This window comes from Globicephala melas, chromosome 19 (assembly GCF_963455315.2).
Source record: "Globicephala melas chromosome 19, mGloMel1.2, whole genome shotgun sequence".
NCBI lineage: Eukaryota > Metazoa > Chordata > Mammalia > Artiodactyla > Delphinidae > Globicephala > Globicephala melas.
This window is the reverse complement of record NC_083332.1, coordinates 44,493,724-44,508,922: the sequence shown is the minus strand read 5'-3', so window position 1 is coordinate 44,508,922 and position 15,199 is coordinate 44,493,724. Positions and strand designations below refer to the sequence as shown.

The following is a 15,199-nucleotide window of genomic DNA, read 5'->3' as shown; positions in this document are numbered from 1 at the left end:
GCGCGCCGCGTCGGGACAGGGCGCCTGGCTCCGCGCGGGGCTCGCGGGCGGCGGCGCTTCCGGGCCCCAGGGGGCCGCCGTGGCCTCTGGAATTCCGCCGGCCGCGCTCAGGGGTCTGCAGGTGAGGTCCCAGCCCCCGGCGGGCCGCGACCCGGGCCCAGCCCCACTAGCCGACTGATAGGCTGCTCCGCGACCCTGGAGTCTCTCGGGGCCTCCGAGGGACTCAATACGGGGACGCTCCCGCGGGAACCTCTAAGTGCCCCACACCCGGTTCCTCTGTGGCTTTTGGCCTGGGCCGCACTCCCGGGGGACCCCATACAGCTCACACGAGGAGCTCTAAACAGCCTCCATACCCCGTTCACAGCCAACCCTCCGCCTGGAGACCCTAGGGAGACAGACCCAGGATTCGTCCTCCGAGTCACAGCTCCGACCACCGTGCATCCTTTAAGGTCCCTGCAGACACATGGACACCGCTGAGCTTCCAGAGCCAACCCCAGGCCTACCTGGGGCCCAGGCTTGAGGACAGTTTTCAGTCCTCATCCTGCCTGACCCCTCTTGGAGCTGCACCCTCCTGTCCTCTTCCTCTCCCTGTGGTTGCTCCTCCTCCATCTCCTTCTAGGGCTCCTTTTCCTCTGGTAGCTCTGGGGCTCCGTCTAGGGCCTCCTGATCTCATGGAAAGCTGAGCCCTACCCCTTAGCTTCCTGTCCACACCTCAAGCCATGATTCTCTTCTGGGCTATGCAGTCATTTCCCCCCAGACACGTGTTCACAACTACACATCCTCTGGTTCCAGACTGCCTACACACAAAACCCTGCTCCCCACCACGTAGTGACCCAGCAGGAAATGTGCAGCACCCTGAACCCTTCCTCCTCCTGCTCCCCCAGGCCCTGCATCTCATGGTTTTCTTCTCCCCAGCCATAATAGCCTCCCAATCCCTATCCTGCTCTCTCTAACCCATCCCCACAGGGTAAGAGGTGCTCCTAAAATACAGATCGGAATGACTTCGTATCTCCTCTGCCTAAAAACCCTTCCATACTCCTACCTATAGACCTGAGGTGATGATCCTTGAAGAGCGTTCACTGGTGCTGCCCTCCTTGTGCTCTCTGCTTGGAATACTTTCCCTAAGTGTGAATGAGAGTACAGGCATAACATGCCTTATTGCTCTGCGCCTTATTGTGATTCGCAGATGTTGCATCTTTTATAAATAGAAGGTTTGTGGCAATGCTGTTTTGTCAGATGATGGTTAGCATTTTTTTGCACTAAAGTTTTGTTTTGTTTTGTTTTATTTTTGGCTGTGTTGGGTCTTCGTTGTTGTGCACGGGCTTTCTCTAGTTGTGGCGAGCGGGGGCTACTTTTCGTTGTGCTGTGCAGGCTTATTGCGGTGGCTTCTTTTGTTGCGGAGCACGGGCTCCAGGCACGCGGGCTTCAGCAGTTGTGGCACATGGGCTCTAGAGCACAGGCTCAGTAGTTGTGGCGCACGGGCTTAGTTGCTCCGCGGCATGTGGGATCTTCCCGGACCAGGGCTCGAACCTGTGTCTCCTGCATTGGCAGGAAGATTCTTAACCACCGTGCCACCAGGGAAGTCCACTAAAGTATTTTTTAATGAAGGTATGTACATTGTTTTGTTTTGTTTTTTTGCTGTACGTGGGCCTCTCACTGTTGTGGCCTCTCCCGTTGCGGAGCACAGGCTCCGGACGCGCAGGCTCAGCGGCCATGGCTCACGGGCCCAGCCGCTTCGCGGCATGTGGGATCTTCCCAGACCAGGGCACGAACCCGTGTCCCCTGCATCAGCAGGCAGACTCTCAACCACTGCGCCAGGGAAGTCCCCATCCCCATTTTTAAGATGAGCAAACCGAAGCTTAGGGAGGTCAGGAGACTCCCCAAGCTACTTGGCTAGAAGTGGTAGAGCTCAGATTTGAACCCCAGTCTGCTGGTCCTGAAGCCTGCTCTGACTCCATACCCTGTCTCTACAGCTGTGAAACTGAGGGTAGAAGTTCGGTTGAAACAGATCAGGGGTGAGAGGGTGAGAGGCAAGGCCATGAGTGGGTATGTGTCAGGGCACTAAGAGGCTGGGCAGGATCTGGGGGTAAGGGTTTACTCCCTTTCACGTTGTCATCCTTTTTACCAAGGCCAGCGATGCGGCTGGACCTATGTATTCCTAGTCATCCTAACCCTCTGGGCCACCCATTTTTCCAGGTCTGGCCAATAACTGGTGTAGTGAGAAGATTCAGAGCACCCTCTAGCGGCCCACGGTGTATTGACACCTAAAACCCCGGCTGGCCAGGCTTCTGTGGAGGAGGCAGGAACTGGAGCTTCCACCACCCCCACTGGCCCACAGCTCTGGGCTCTGCACCACAGACTTCTGGCCTAGTCTCCATCCTTACATGCGTTTTCCTGTCTCAGACTCTTTGTTCCTCTGTCCTTATCCATCTCCATTTGGTCCCCAGTCTTTCAGTCCCTATCTCTGCCCATCTTGGTCTCTCTCCCTCCCTCCTCAGTCTCACTCTGTTCCCAAAGAGGGACAGATGGCGGGCAGATGAACTGATGAAACAAAGTAGAAGGGTAGCATCCTAAAAAAAATTCAAAGGATGCTGAGACCTGCAAGCTGTGGGAGGACAGAAGGATGGGAAGCAGAGTCCAGACAGCGCGACCGTCAGGATTGTCCTTGGCTCCCAGCTGTGGGGTGACATTTGGGGCCTGTTGACCACATAGGAGCGGCAGAGTTGGGTGGTGGGCAGGAGCTCCATTCCAACAGGAATGTTTCAGGTCCTGCTTCTCAGTCCTAGGAGGGGAACTAGATCCCAGGAGAGGGGGAAGGAGGATAAAACCCAAAGAGGTGCACAGGAGCCATGCTTTGGTGCTGAGAGAACCCATCAAGGCCCCAGAAAGGTCAAGGTCCAGCCTCTGATTACCTGCCTCGCTAGTCCCCTCACCCTTCCACTGACTCCTTCCTCTCATGCTCAGAGCAGAGGCTAGGCCAGGGCACTTTACAGCATCCAGAATACTTTTATTGCCAGAATCGAGGTACAGCCTGCTCAGAGCCCCATGTGGGGCCCACCACTCAGGAACAAAGGGAGAGACAGATGCTGGCTATGAATGCAACAGAGAAAATTCTGCTTCACAGAAACCTTGTCGGAGCGAAGCACAGTCCAGCCTGACTGTGGCTTTGGGGCTCCACCCCAGAGGCTAGACCCAAGTCTTGGCCTTTAGGCACTGCCCACTTGGAGACCACCAAGGCAGATCCACATCCTCCATCCCTGCTATCACAGGGAGATCCATGCAGCACCTCTGGAGCAGGAAGAAAACCCCTAGGGGGCCCCTAAGGCACCTGGCTCTCTCAGGGGCCCACTCAAGTTTCTGGGCAAGTCCCTGCTGACTAAACACCACTGAGCTGCCTGGTGGGGATGGGTGCTGGGCAGAGTGGGCAAGAGTCCTACCTCCTCTCAGTCCTGTGCCAGCCCACGTGAACGCTAGAGAGATCCTGGGCAGGGTGGCAATGTGGTGGAGGGTCAGCAAGAGGGCAGCTCAGGGTGGCTCTGATTGGCCTTGGCTGCTTCCTTGAGTCCTCTTTCCTCATAAGTACCTAAAGGGCATGGCACCAGGCTCTGCTCTCATTCTTGAACCACAGCCCCAGGGCAAAGGGAGGCAGCATCAATACTGTGGGCAACAGCCCAACCAAGGAGATCAGGGCTCCTGGGACACAGCCCCGAGAACTGGGGGTCCATCTGCTGCCCAGCCCTGAGCTAGGCTGTTCTTAGAAGTAAGGGAGGTAGGAGTGAATGCCCCAGGGCCTGGGAACCATGGAGAGCGTAACAACCCACTCCTGCCTGCAGGGGGAACCGGGCTGCCCCCAGAAAGCCACAGTCAGGCTGTGTGAGCAGGTAGGCCACACAGACAGCAGCTCCAGCCACCCGTGGCCAGTAGCAGGCTGACTTGTGGCCAATGTGTGAGAAGGTACACCCTAGGGACCAGGAGCCCAACCTAGGGACCACAGTTCAGTAACATCCCTCACAAGAAAGCTGAGGAGCCAGGCCCTGGTGGGCGAGTGTGAAAAGGCCACAGGGGTAGGAGGAACACAAGGCCCCAGCACTGGGGATTGGGGTCAGGTGCCAGCCAATCCACCTGCGGAGCCAGTCCTGAGGTCACAATTCCACCATCAGCAGCATTCTTTCCAAGGGTCCCTCAAGTAACTTCAGACTATGTCTTCCTTCCTCATTCCCAGAGAGGAAGGATAAAAAACCCAGCATTTCCCCACTTCACAACCCAAGATCCAGGGCCTTAGATGATCAGTCACAAACTGCTCAACTCATGGGCCATGGTTGCCCCACAGGCCAGGAGAAGCAGTGGTGGCCAGGCCATCCCAGAGCCCTGCCCAGCATAGGAATCAGGGCCCGAGGAGCACGCGTTTCAGATAGGCCAGGGTAGTGGCGTTGGCCAGCATCGCGATGTGCTCGGTGCCCGGCAGTGCCTGCAATGACACTTCTTGCTCCTGGTGGCCACGCCAGGCCTGGCACTGCAGGGCGCTCTGCAAGTTCACAGTGCCGTCACCATCACCAAAGCAGATTTTCGGGTCACGGTCCGGGAAGCTTTCATAGTAGAAGGAGTCTGGCGTAGGGACACCAGTGCCGTAGAGGCAGTGCAGTCGCACGCCAGGTGGTACCATGGCTTCAACCAGCCCCTCCGTGTCCTGCCGCATAAGCCAGCCGTCTTCGAAGCCGATGTCCTGGAAGAAGCGGCGATAGTCCTGCAGCGTGTAGTTGGCTGTGGGTGTGTGCACGAAGACCTTTTTGGGTGACCAGGTATAGTTGTAGGGCAGCAGCCAGCTGGTGGAGACGGCAGACCGCTGCTGCTCCCGGATCTTCAGGGGCCCAATGACCGGGATCCGGTTGTTGTCTCCTGCGGATAGAGGACTCCAGTCAGTCTGTGCTCGGGAATGCAAGCCAGCTGGGCAGCATGCTCACCGCCAGGGCCCCTGCCAGCCCCCAGCCCGGGCCTGGCCAGCACTCTGGCATCTCTATGCTGTTAACGAGGTGACAACTCCCCTATTTCCCTGTATTTTTGCTCTATCTAGGAAGCACATGACCAAGATTTGTTTCTTTCCTTTTGCATTTTGTCACCAGGGATTTAGGCAGCTCACACCCACAGGGTGATTCATGGTAAAAACAATACCTTCCCCAGAGCACTTATCACCCGGCCTGTGGGTACTGACCTTGTCACAGGTGAATCAGCAGGTGGGCAGCCCAAAGACACAGTCACAGTCCTCTTAATCTTTTATTACATTGAGCTATGTAAACATTTTTCCCCTTCCTAGGCTCAGACCTACATCCAGCCAGCCCTGGTCTCATCCCACCTACCTGCCTGGCACTGACCTGGGCAGCCAGGCCTGCAGGAGACAGGGCAGGAGGGGAGGCTGCAGACAAAGTGAGAGTCTTTCTTACATAGGAATGCCAACAGCACAAACGCATCCACCAGCCAGTGAGATCGCCAGAGGATGAGCTGGAACTTGGGAACAGGGGCCTCTGCCCTGCTCAGGACCCACAGCCACCCATCACCCCACCACTGACTGCAGGCCTTCAGCTCTGCCTGCTGGGGCCTGGCTCTAGGAGCCCTCAGGAAAGGGAACCCCTAGCTAAGGGTCCACGACTACCACCCGTCCTGTCCCACCCCCACTCCCAGACTGCCAGAGCCTGACAGCAGTCTCCCAGAATCTGAGGCAAAGCTCTAACTAAGGCAGGGGTCCCCAACCCCCGGGCCGCGGACCATTACCAGTCTGCGGCCTGTTAGGAACTGGGCTACACAGCAGGAGGTGAGCAGTGGGCTAGAGAGTGACGATTTACCCACCGCTTCCCATCACTCGCATCACCGCCTGAACCATCACCCCTCCCAAGCCCCCCGCCCCCTCCGTGGAAAAATTGTCTTCCATGAAACCATTCCCTGGTGCCAAAAAGGTTGGGGACCACCGCTCTAAGGGGACTCATGGGGAAGCTCTGAAAGGGCCAGTACCTGAACTCCACCATGGTAACCTGTCTCAAACTCAGAAGGGCCCACATCTCTCCTTTCAGGTCCAGGCTGGACAGAGTAGGTAGCTGTGATGAGTCCTCACTATAATTGGATTCACTGTCCAGCTAATCCAGGGTGACGACTGGGAGAGGACTGATCACAACGATCAGGTGACCAATAAGCAGGTCAGGCAGTGGCAGTCACTTGAGGAAGAAAGCTCATCAGATGCTTGGTACAGCCCTGGCTCACATCCAGTCCTAGCAGAGGGAGGAAAGCCCTGGGGCTACAGCTGGTATGTTCTAACAGTCCTGAAAAGGCAAGTGGACTGGGGAGGAACAGGGAAGGAGGTGGTTTTCCCAACTGCCAAGCAAGCAGGCCCAGACAAATCTGCACCTGCTTCCTCTCTGTGTGGCCCACAGAGGCTCCCCGCTGCCACAGAGGGAGGTGTAACTCACAAACAGGAAACTGTAGCCCAGCCTTCCTTCTCTGGGGTGAAGGTGGGGATGAAGAAGTGAGGATGGGGGTTAAGAGAGAGGGAGAAGGCTCCTCCAGAGAACTTTGGATCAAACCAAGTAAGGCCAGCCAGGACCAAGCTGTGTGTGTGTGTGTGTGTGTGTGTGTGTGTGTGTGTGTACACGTGTGCCCTATGACCAACGGTTATGCCACTCCGTGTACCTGTTGTAAGAAACCTACACAGATAACAAGAGTCATCAGCCGGAGAGGTGAATTTAGTAGTGTTATATTCTCTTTTAGAAAGAGATGTTTGGAAAAGAATACAACTCTGGATAAGGAAGGGTCCTGACCCAAGAGAAGAGATGTGAGGGTGGCCCAGGAGGCCACTGTAGAGGGAAAGAGAGTGTGCCATCTGATACCAGCACCCCCCATGCTGGGCCAGGCAGGGTCTTACCTGAGGCCAGGACGCGCAGGGTCTTGGCCACGCCCCCCCAGGGCGGACCCAGTGCCACAAAGGCATGGATATACTTGTCCTTCCAGGCCTGTGGCTGCTGCTGCAGAAAGTAGAGCGTGTACATGTTGCCCATACTGTGGGCAGCCAGCACCACGGGGCCCCCATACAGCTGGTACATCTCCTCGATCATCTCGCGGAGGGCCAGGAAGTAGGGCCCGTTTTCATCTGCAGGCCAGAGCCAGGCGGGGGTCAGGCAGGAAGGGTCCTTGGGCCTGAACCACTGACTGTGTCTCAGGCCAGACCCAGGACTAGGTGGGTGGGGAGCGTGTGAAAATCCAAGTGGGGAGGGTCTGGTTTCCCCTCAATTTCCATGAAGGGAGAAGAAGCTCCTTTTCCCCTCCTCAGCCTCATTATCTCTCCCCAGGGCTCAGAGGCCCAGAAATCCTGGGCTGAGGGTGGGGGAAGGACAGGACCTGTGATGGCTGGGCTGGATGCCAGAGACACGGGAGAAGGGAAAGGCCCAGGGCCTTTGGTGGCTGTTACCTCCTCCTCTCCACCCCCCTCCCGCATGATCTCAGGGAGGAAATGAGAGCAACCACTTACCTGGAGCTCGGCGCCAGTCATAGGGGGCCCCCCGGACGTCCTCACCTCGTGTGTAGCCCCAGCCCACAAGGCTCTCCACCATGGTGTGGAAATAGGAACCTATAGACATAAATCCACAGGATTAGAGAGAGTACAGTCGTTGTCAGCTGCCCACACCACACCTGCCAAGGAGACTGTGACACCTACAGCCGGGAGATCCCCGAAGGAGTGCTATAGGGCTCTGTGCCCACACTGATTAGAGACGGTTCACAGGCTACCCCCACTCAAACCAACAGGGCTCCTCCCACTCTCGGAGTCCATCAGAACCTCCATCCCCATTCCCTGGGGGCCATGAGGAAGGGCTACACACCCACACTGCTTTTGCTGGGGTCCAGGAACTCCAGTGAGAAGGTCTTTCCAAAGCCAGGGACACGCACATCCACACCATCAGGAAACTGGGTGGTGCGGGACGTTCGGTTGTAGACCAGCCTGCCAGGAGGGGATGTTGAGCCAGTGACCCAGAGGTGACACCTAAGTTGGTGTGTCCCAATACTGTCTTGTGTCCTGAGCCACATTCCCTTCCCATCCTCAGGTCTGGTCAGATGTATAGGGGAGACCAAAAAGTAACAAAGCAAATTTGTAAAGCACAAATCAGAGTAACCACATCCAAATGAGGACCCCACCAAGGCTCACTCCAGAGACTGACTCCAGGACCCCTGTGAGGCAATATTCCCTTCTCCTCAATGTCACCCATACTGTCTAATGCAGGTCTTAGATATGGTTAGAGAGGGATCTGGCTGCCAGGCCTGGCTCCGCCATGAACATCACACTTGACCCCAAAAGGCAGGCAGCCTAACTTCACAGGCTCCCATTGCTCCATCTCCATGGATCCAGCTCCTGCCACCCACCATAACACAACACAGGGCAAAGGAGATGATGAATGCAACACACAACAGAACCAGACAGAGAAACCCCGAGCACCTGTGGCTGCTGTGTGAGTGGGTGGGCAAGGCCTGGAGACATGATGGGGACAGGGTGGTGGAAGACAGGAGGAAAGCCTTGTGCCAGGCCAGGAACCCTGCTCTGGCCTCCCTTGATACTAAGGAGGCAAATGTGCCTGAGAAAACACAGGCTAGACCTGCAGTCCCCAGTGGTCCTGAGTCCCACCCACCCTTAAAGATCAGCCACAGAAAGCTGACAAGATACCCAACACTGGCCCAAATCAAAGTCCTGGGGACCCACTCTCTCCAGGGCAATCTGTAGATCATCCCAATGGCCACTCAGCAAAGTTCTAGAAAGCCAAAGTACTCTGTGCTGGATGCAAGTCTAAAGAGGTCAGAGCCCAACAAAAGTAGATAAGCCCCTCTCAGTATCAGCCTGTACCTCCAACTGGCAATACCTGAGACCATGCTTCTGCACAAAAATAGAAATGCGGATCAACATCCCAGAAATAACCCTGATCGCACAAGGAGGAGGAAAGAGTCAACAAAGCAGGGGTCATAAACAACAGGGAAAGGCAGGGTGCCCAGAGAACCAGCTAGAACCAGCTAGTGTGTCTCCAGGGGAAAAAACAATCTTAATTTGAAAGACTCCATTCAGCTCAAATATTTATTGAAAAACAATTGTGTTTCTGGTCCTACAGCTTTAAAGATAAAAGAGACACAGTCCCTGCCTTCAGGGAGCTCAGGGTGGGCGGGAACCTTAGTTCAGAGGCACACAACTATGGGTTCAAATTCTAGTTTGTCACTTATTAGCTAAGTGACCCTAAGCAATTTTGTAACCTCTTTGAGCTTCCAGATTTCCTCATCTGTAAAACAGGTCTAAAAACAGCACTTGTTTCACTGGATTGCTGTAAGACTCAATAAAAGAAAGTATGTAAAATGTATAGTGTTTGCATTCAATAAGCAGTAAGTCTCATTACATGATTATCTTATTATGGAAGAAATATCCTAGGAAACAATGTTTGGCAGGCAGGGAATGCAGGTTAGAGGAGCAGGCATGTGGCCAGGGGGAAGGGGAGGTTAAGAGCTCTGGACATGGACTTCCCTGGTGGCAAAGTGGTTAAGAATCCGCCTGCCAATGCAGGGGACACGGGTTCAAGCCCTGGGCCAGGAAGACCCCACATGCCGTGGAGCAACTAAGACCGTGTGCCACAACTACTGAGCCTGTGCTCTAGAGCCCGCAAGCCACAACTACGGAGCCCATGTGCCACAACTACTGAAGCCCATGTGCCTAGAGCCTGTGCTCCGCAACAAGAGAAGCCACCGCTATGAGAAGGCCACGCACCGCTCGCCACAACTAGAGAAAGCTCACGCGCAGCAACAAAGACCCCACGCGAGCAACGCAGCCAAAAATTAAATAAATAAATTTATAAAAAACTAACACAGAAACAAAAAGAGCTCTGGGGATTGGCAGGGAGACTTCACAAAGAAAGCAGGCTTGGGTTTTAAAGAGTGAATGGGAGGGAGTTTATCAGGCAAAGGGAGTAAAGGGTGATTCCAGGCTGAAAGAACAGCAAGTGGAAAGGAATCCCCAAGCAGCTGGAAGGGGCAGGTGTGGCCAAGTCAGAGGCAAGGGAAAGGGTGGGGGCCAAGGCGAGGCTGTGAATAGGGGCTGGAGCATAGAAACCACAAATAGGGCCTGAGGCACTGGAGAGGGTAGGGACAGGAGCAGCAGGAAAGGGAAGAAAGTTCTGTCTGGGAGAGTGCCAAGGTGGCGTGGACCAGACAGAGGAAATGGGAAGGGAGAGAGGTCAGTGACGCTGAGCCTGAGATCTCTTGAGGCGCAGGTGAGATAGAAATGGGCTCTGGAGGCGTCTCTAGACCGGGTCAGCGAGCAGCGCCCCACCTGTGCCCCAGCCCCCACCTGATATTGTCAATCCAGCAGTCAATGATGACAGGCAGCAGCAGTTCCAGGTTCAGCCAGAGTGTGAAGTAGCTGTCTGTCCTCTTGGAGCAGAGGTAGTGCACGACTGTCGGCTTGTCCAGCTTTGCCTCCAGCTGGTTGCCCAAATCACCGGGCACTGAAGGGGGACATAGAGCATGAATGAGACCCTGGGCCTGGCAGGCTGGAAACCCAAAGGCCTTCTACCCACGGCTATCCCAGGCTGCAGAGTAGGTGATATCTGTGGGGCTCCTAGGCACAAAAGCCTTTCTGTGTTCCCCATTTCTCTGATTACAGGAAATAGGCTTCATTCAGCCTCCATGACCTTTCCTGAGTTCCAACTGGCAGATTCATGCAGTTGTTAATTAGGGAAGGGAGGGGATGCAAGACAAAGGAGAAACAGTCATAGAGAAACCATAGTGCAGCCTTGGGGCAAGGTCCTGGTTCCCCATCAAGGGATACACACACACAACAATATCTTTGAGCTGTTTTGCAGATACTGAAACCCCCACCGGTATGCTGCAGACCCCAGACACGCTGGAACCAGAAGGTTGATGATGTTGACTCCCACTCACCTCACCACCAACCGATCAGAAGAATTTCCATGAGCTGACCACACCCTCTTGAACCATTACTATCAAACTTCTCACTACCCTCTCCAAGTTGGGACACACAGTTTTGAGGGCATTAGCCTGCTGTGGCCCCCTTTGCCTGGCAAAACAATAAAGCTATTCCTTTCTACTTCACCCAAAACTCTGTCTCCGAGATTTAATTCAGTGTCGGGGTACAGACGGTGGTTTCGGCTTCATAGGCAGGGTCTTGTATACTCTGAAAGAAGGATTGGGAAACAGGACAGAGCACTGGGCCACTTAACCAGCCAAAAATAAATCCAAAGAAGGCACTCCAGGATAGGCTCTGGAGGGGGGCAATGAACAGAAACAGTTGAGAGAAGCAGGCACCTGCCAGCCTACTGAGGTCCTCAGGGCTTGCTAAAGGCCAGAGCCCAGATGCTAAACCCTTCTAAAGGTTCCAGAGTGCACCTCACCTGGAGGGCCCTAGCATCTTAGCACACTTGTGTTGGAAATAACTCTCTTGAAGCAACATACCATTCCAGCTACAGCCCAATGGGGGTGGGTGTGACCAGGCTCCAAGGATGACTTCACTCTACTTATTCAGTCTATACAGAGGCCTGGGGCCCTTGTGACACTCAAACCCATCCCCCGCTCCCCCCTTGCTTCAGTGCCTAACATTCAAGGCCCTTCACAGTCCATTGACTCCCAGTGACTTTTCAGGCCTCACCTCCTCCCGCATGCCATTCTCTTGACACCTTCCAAACCCCATTTAGGATCCAGTGTTTGGCTCTCTGGGGCATTCGCTGGCCTCCAGCTGTGAACACAGCCCTGCAGAGGACAAGCTCTCCTTGTGCACCATCCCACTGTGTCCTCAGTGCAGCCATGGGAGGGAGGTGTGGCACCTGCATTCACCTCCCTTCATGATGTGGTGCAGAAGTGGGGAGTCCCCAGCATGACAGCCTCTAGATGAGATGCTTGTGGACTAGACAGGGCAGTGAAGAAACCTTGGTCACTGTTTCCACCAGAGAGGAAATAGCTGAAAGAGGAAGTCATCTGATCTGCTTTGCCTGGCCAGGCTGTGTGGCCTCTAAAAATACCAATGGTAACTTCCTGGGTCCCTCTGTGCCTAGAACTAGATAAGAGCCATCCACATGCCTTTCACCTCAAGTAACACTGGGAAGAATATCCTTATTATGCCTACTTTACAGATAATGAAACTGAGACTGGGAGAGGTGGAAATAGCTTGCTATAGTCCCTTCCCCCACCCAGGGCCTTCAGTATCCCTTCTCTGGCCTCTGCTTCCTCTACCACTAATTTGAGTCCCACCCACAGAGACTGGTCACCCTTGGATGCTGATCCTCTGATGGCCAAGGTTAGGTCCCTGCTCTGTGTCCAGGAACAGCTTGTCTGCTGTCCACCATGGGGTTTCCCAGGATTAATGCCAATAGCCTCATTCTCTGAGAAGCTGGGCAGGTTACGATTCCAGTTGCTCAGTGCCTCTAGGTACAACCCGAGGCTCCTCTGCTGTGATCTAGGATAACTAAGAACTGAATGAATTAATGAGTACATTTAGCACCAATACAGGTGAAAAGGCCTAGGACCAGTCTGGTCAGAGACCACACACTTCCCAATCCCACACCCTTCATACTCAGTACTCCTTAGGTCCACACAAGGCTCCCTGCAGCCTCCCAAGACAAAGTCCAGATGACCCAACCAGTCACGAGCCCTGCACCATCTACTCCTTCCCCCACTCCATTCCAGAGAGCCTGGACTGCTTAGCTCCCTCCCTCTGATACGTAGTTCCCTCTGCCTGGAACTCTCTCCTGGACTCAGCTCCAGCTGCGTACTCCAGGAAACCTTTCCTGACTGGGTCAGTGGATTCTCTGTGCCTGCCCAGCACAGACCTCACCTCTGGGAATCATCCTGCACGCTTAGGGAAGGCAAGGCCAAATCTGCCCAAACTCCATGGTGAACCTGGGTCCAGCATTCCCTGGGAGCATTTCCTGGCCCAGAGCTCCTGGTGGAGGACCCCTGGGATCACACTACCTGCTAACCCTACCCTTCTGTGATCTGCATCATCCCCATTAAAATACTCCCAGCAGAAAGAGCATGGGGGTCATGCTGCAGCAGACTCAGTATGTAATGTATACCTCGGCATGCCTCTGCTTTTAGGAGCCCTGGATGGCCACCAACACACTAGCTCTTCGTGGGAGTGATGGCCTGAATGAGGCACCCAAAGACCCCAAGACAGAGAGGTCTCATCCCTGCCACACCCACCACAAGGAAATACTACTGGCTCCTGGACAGTTGCCTGGGCCAGCAGCAAGGAGGAGGTAGGCAGGGGAGGTTGCCTAGCCCCAACATAGCGTACGGAGTCCAAGTAGGTCTGGCAGGAGTAAGGGTACAGTATGACATCTGTTCATAGCCATTGTCTCAACCCCTCCCTCTGTCTATAGCCATCCTCAGATTCCCTTGGGCCTCCTCCCTCAGGCCCAATGCCACATATTTGATAAGTTAGGGGAGAGCCCTGGTGGCAGGTTAGGAGAGCAATCCTTCCCCAAAGAGCTCCCTTTCAGTAATGCCCTCTGAAACGTGTCGGGCTGGAAGGGTGGAGGGAGACAGCGTCCAAGCCAAGCCCAAGTCAACGCTGAGGCCCCTGAGGGCCAACTCCGAAGCCACCCTACCTCATACCGGCCCTCAGGAGTGGGGCCAAAGAGCCTCGGTCTTTCCAGCTAAAAAATGGGGATGAGGCGAGGCTTGGGAATGAGATGAACAGGCGTACCGATGCGCAAACGGGTGGTAACCCTCCCACTTACCCCCATATTCTATAGGGTAAGGTGACAAGAGTTTGACCACAACCGCGCCCAGCATAGCAGGAAATGGACGGGCCGACCCAGATGACAAGATAATCATACGCTCCCTCACCCCGTGCTTAGAGCAGATGCAGACAGCCCCGCCCGCACCCCATCCAGCCGGACGCACGAGCGAACGGACCCACGACTGGACGCGCGCCTCACCCAGCACCACCGGTGGCGGACGTCCAGCCGGGAGTGCCAGATCTGTGAGCATAAGGAGTAACAGGAGGCCGCTCGGGAGCAAGGCGGCGCGGTAAGGGCAGAGGCGGAGGCCCATGGCAGTAACCGCAGCTCCAGGTCCGAGGCGCGGATTCAGCTCTGGGGTCTCGCGCCTAGGCCCTGGCAGCGGCGACGCGCTTAACCCCGCCGCTCGCAGCCTTCACAGAGGCCGGACCAATCAGGACCCGCCTCCTGCAAATGGCCTGCCAATAGGAACTCTCCTTCCCAGTCGGAGTTCGCCGCCCAGCCCCTACTCATCCCTGGCCAACTCCCTTAACCGCGCTGCACGCCGAGCGCATCGATGTACCGAGGCTCAGCCTGGCTTTCGCGCACGCTCTCAGCTGATCAGACCCAGCTCGCGTCTGCTGGATACCCAGCGCAGCCCTCGGTACCCTGAGTCCACGCAGCGCAGCCCTCACATCCCCGATTCCTGGCGCCTCCTTGACGAGGGATCTAGAATGCGCCGGGCTGAATGGGAATTCAGGGTCCAATGCTCGCCGCTACTGAACTACCCGGGTCAAAGCAAGAGGAAGAAGGGGAGAGGTGAGTCCCAGGCTGTTCTTGAGCCTGAGGAGACTGACCAGGACCTTTGGGCAACTCCCAAGTCGGTTCTTTTTACCCTGCCCCGAGGGCATCTGGGTTCAAGCTACACTGGCCCAGGGGCCACCTGCTGTCTGCCCGGGAAGGGGCCAGGTCAGCGTGTTTCGCTTCCCAGTGAGAGTTCAGTCCGCCTGTTTCAGGGTCTGGAGTGTAGTATCACCCACCGCCCCGCGCGCGCGCGCGCACACACACACACACACACACACACACACACCCGCCGACTAAACAGTTTGCTCGCCGGGTTAAGAGAGGGCTTGAGCCTCAATCCTGCGCCAGCCCATCGGTTAGTTCCCCTGAAGACCGGAAGGGGTGTTGGGACCTCATGTCCCCCTACCACTCCCACCCACGCAAACCGGGGATCCAGACAGGGCACAGACTCTCTGTGCATGGAATCGGGGTGGATAGAGTGGGCAAAGATTTGACAACCAGTAATATTCTGGTACCATGTGTCACTCTGGAATAGGGTGACCAGCATGTTTGGAGACTGGAGGTCTTGATCCTTCACACACCCCCTCCTGAGAGCCAGTCAATACCCTGGTCATCCCTGGCTGGTCCCAAGACCTCTATCCTGCCCCTTCCTT

At 55.5% G+C, this 15,199-nt stretch overlaps 2 protein-coding genes and 1 long non-coding RNA gene across 6 annotated transcripts in view; 1 reads left to right on the top strand and 2 right to left on the bottom strand.

Moving 5' to 3' along the window:
- The window catches only part of SLC7A6 (solute carrier family 7 member 6), a 37,872-nt gene extending 37,199 nt beyond the window's left edge, over positions 1-673 (bottom strand). Inside the window, exon 1 of one of the 2 annotated variants that reach the window (XM_030863569.2) lies at positions 400-673. The gene's annotated coding sequence lies outside the window, so the exon portion shown is untranslated. The remainder of the gene's footprint in view (positions 1-399) is intronic. The other variant, XM_030863570.2, reaches the window with a different exon arrangement.
- LOC115856906 (uncharacterized) lies at positions 10-11,118 on the top strand. Its single transcript, XR_009560135.1, has 2 exons — positions 10-121; positions 10,869-11,118. It is a non-coding gene; the product is annotated as an uncharacterized lncRNA (long non-coding RNA).
- On the bottom strand, positions 2,989-14,195 carry PLA2G15 (phospholipase A2 group XV). 3 transcript variants are annotated; one of them, XM_030863591.2, is made up of 6 exons: positions 13,962-14,194; positions 10,355-10,511; positions 7,860-7,978; positions 7,511-7,609; positions 6,908-7,132; positions 2,989-4,896 (listed from the first exon to the last, which is right to left on the bottom strand). In XM_030863591.2, the coding sequence occupies exons 1-6, from the start codon at positions 14,074-14,076 to the stop codon at positions 4,385-4,387; spliced, it is 1,227 nt and encodes a 408-aa protein (XP_030719451.1). In that variant the 5' UTR covers positions 14,077-14,194; the 3' UTR covers positions 2,989-4,384. The 3 variants fall into 3 exon arrangements, with proteins under 3 accessions (XP_030719451.1, XP_060145515.1, XP_030719454.1); XM_030863594.3 differs by having other exon boundaries at positions 4,515-4,896; positions 6,908-7,007; positions 13,962-14,195; XM_060289532.1 differs by lacking the exon at positions 6,908-7,132.
- Between the last annotated feature and the right edge of the window lie 1,004 nt (positions 14,196-15,199).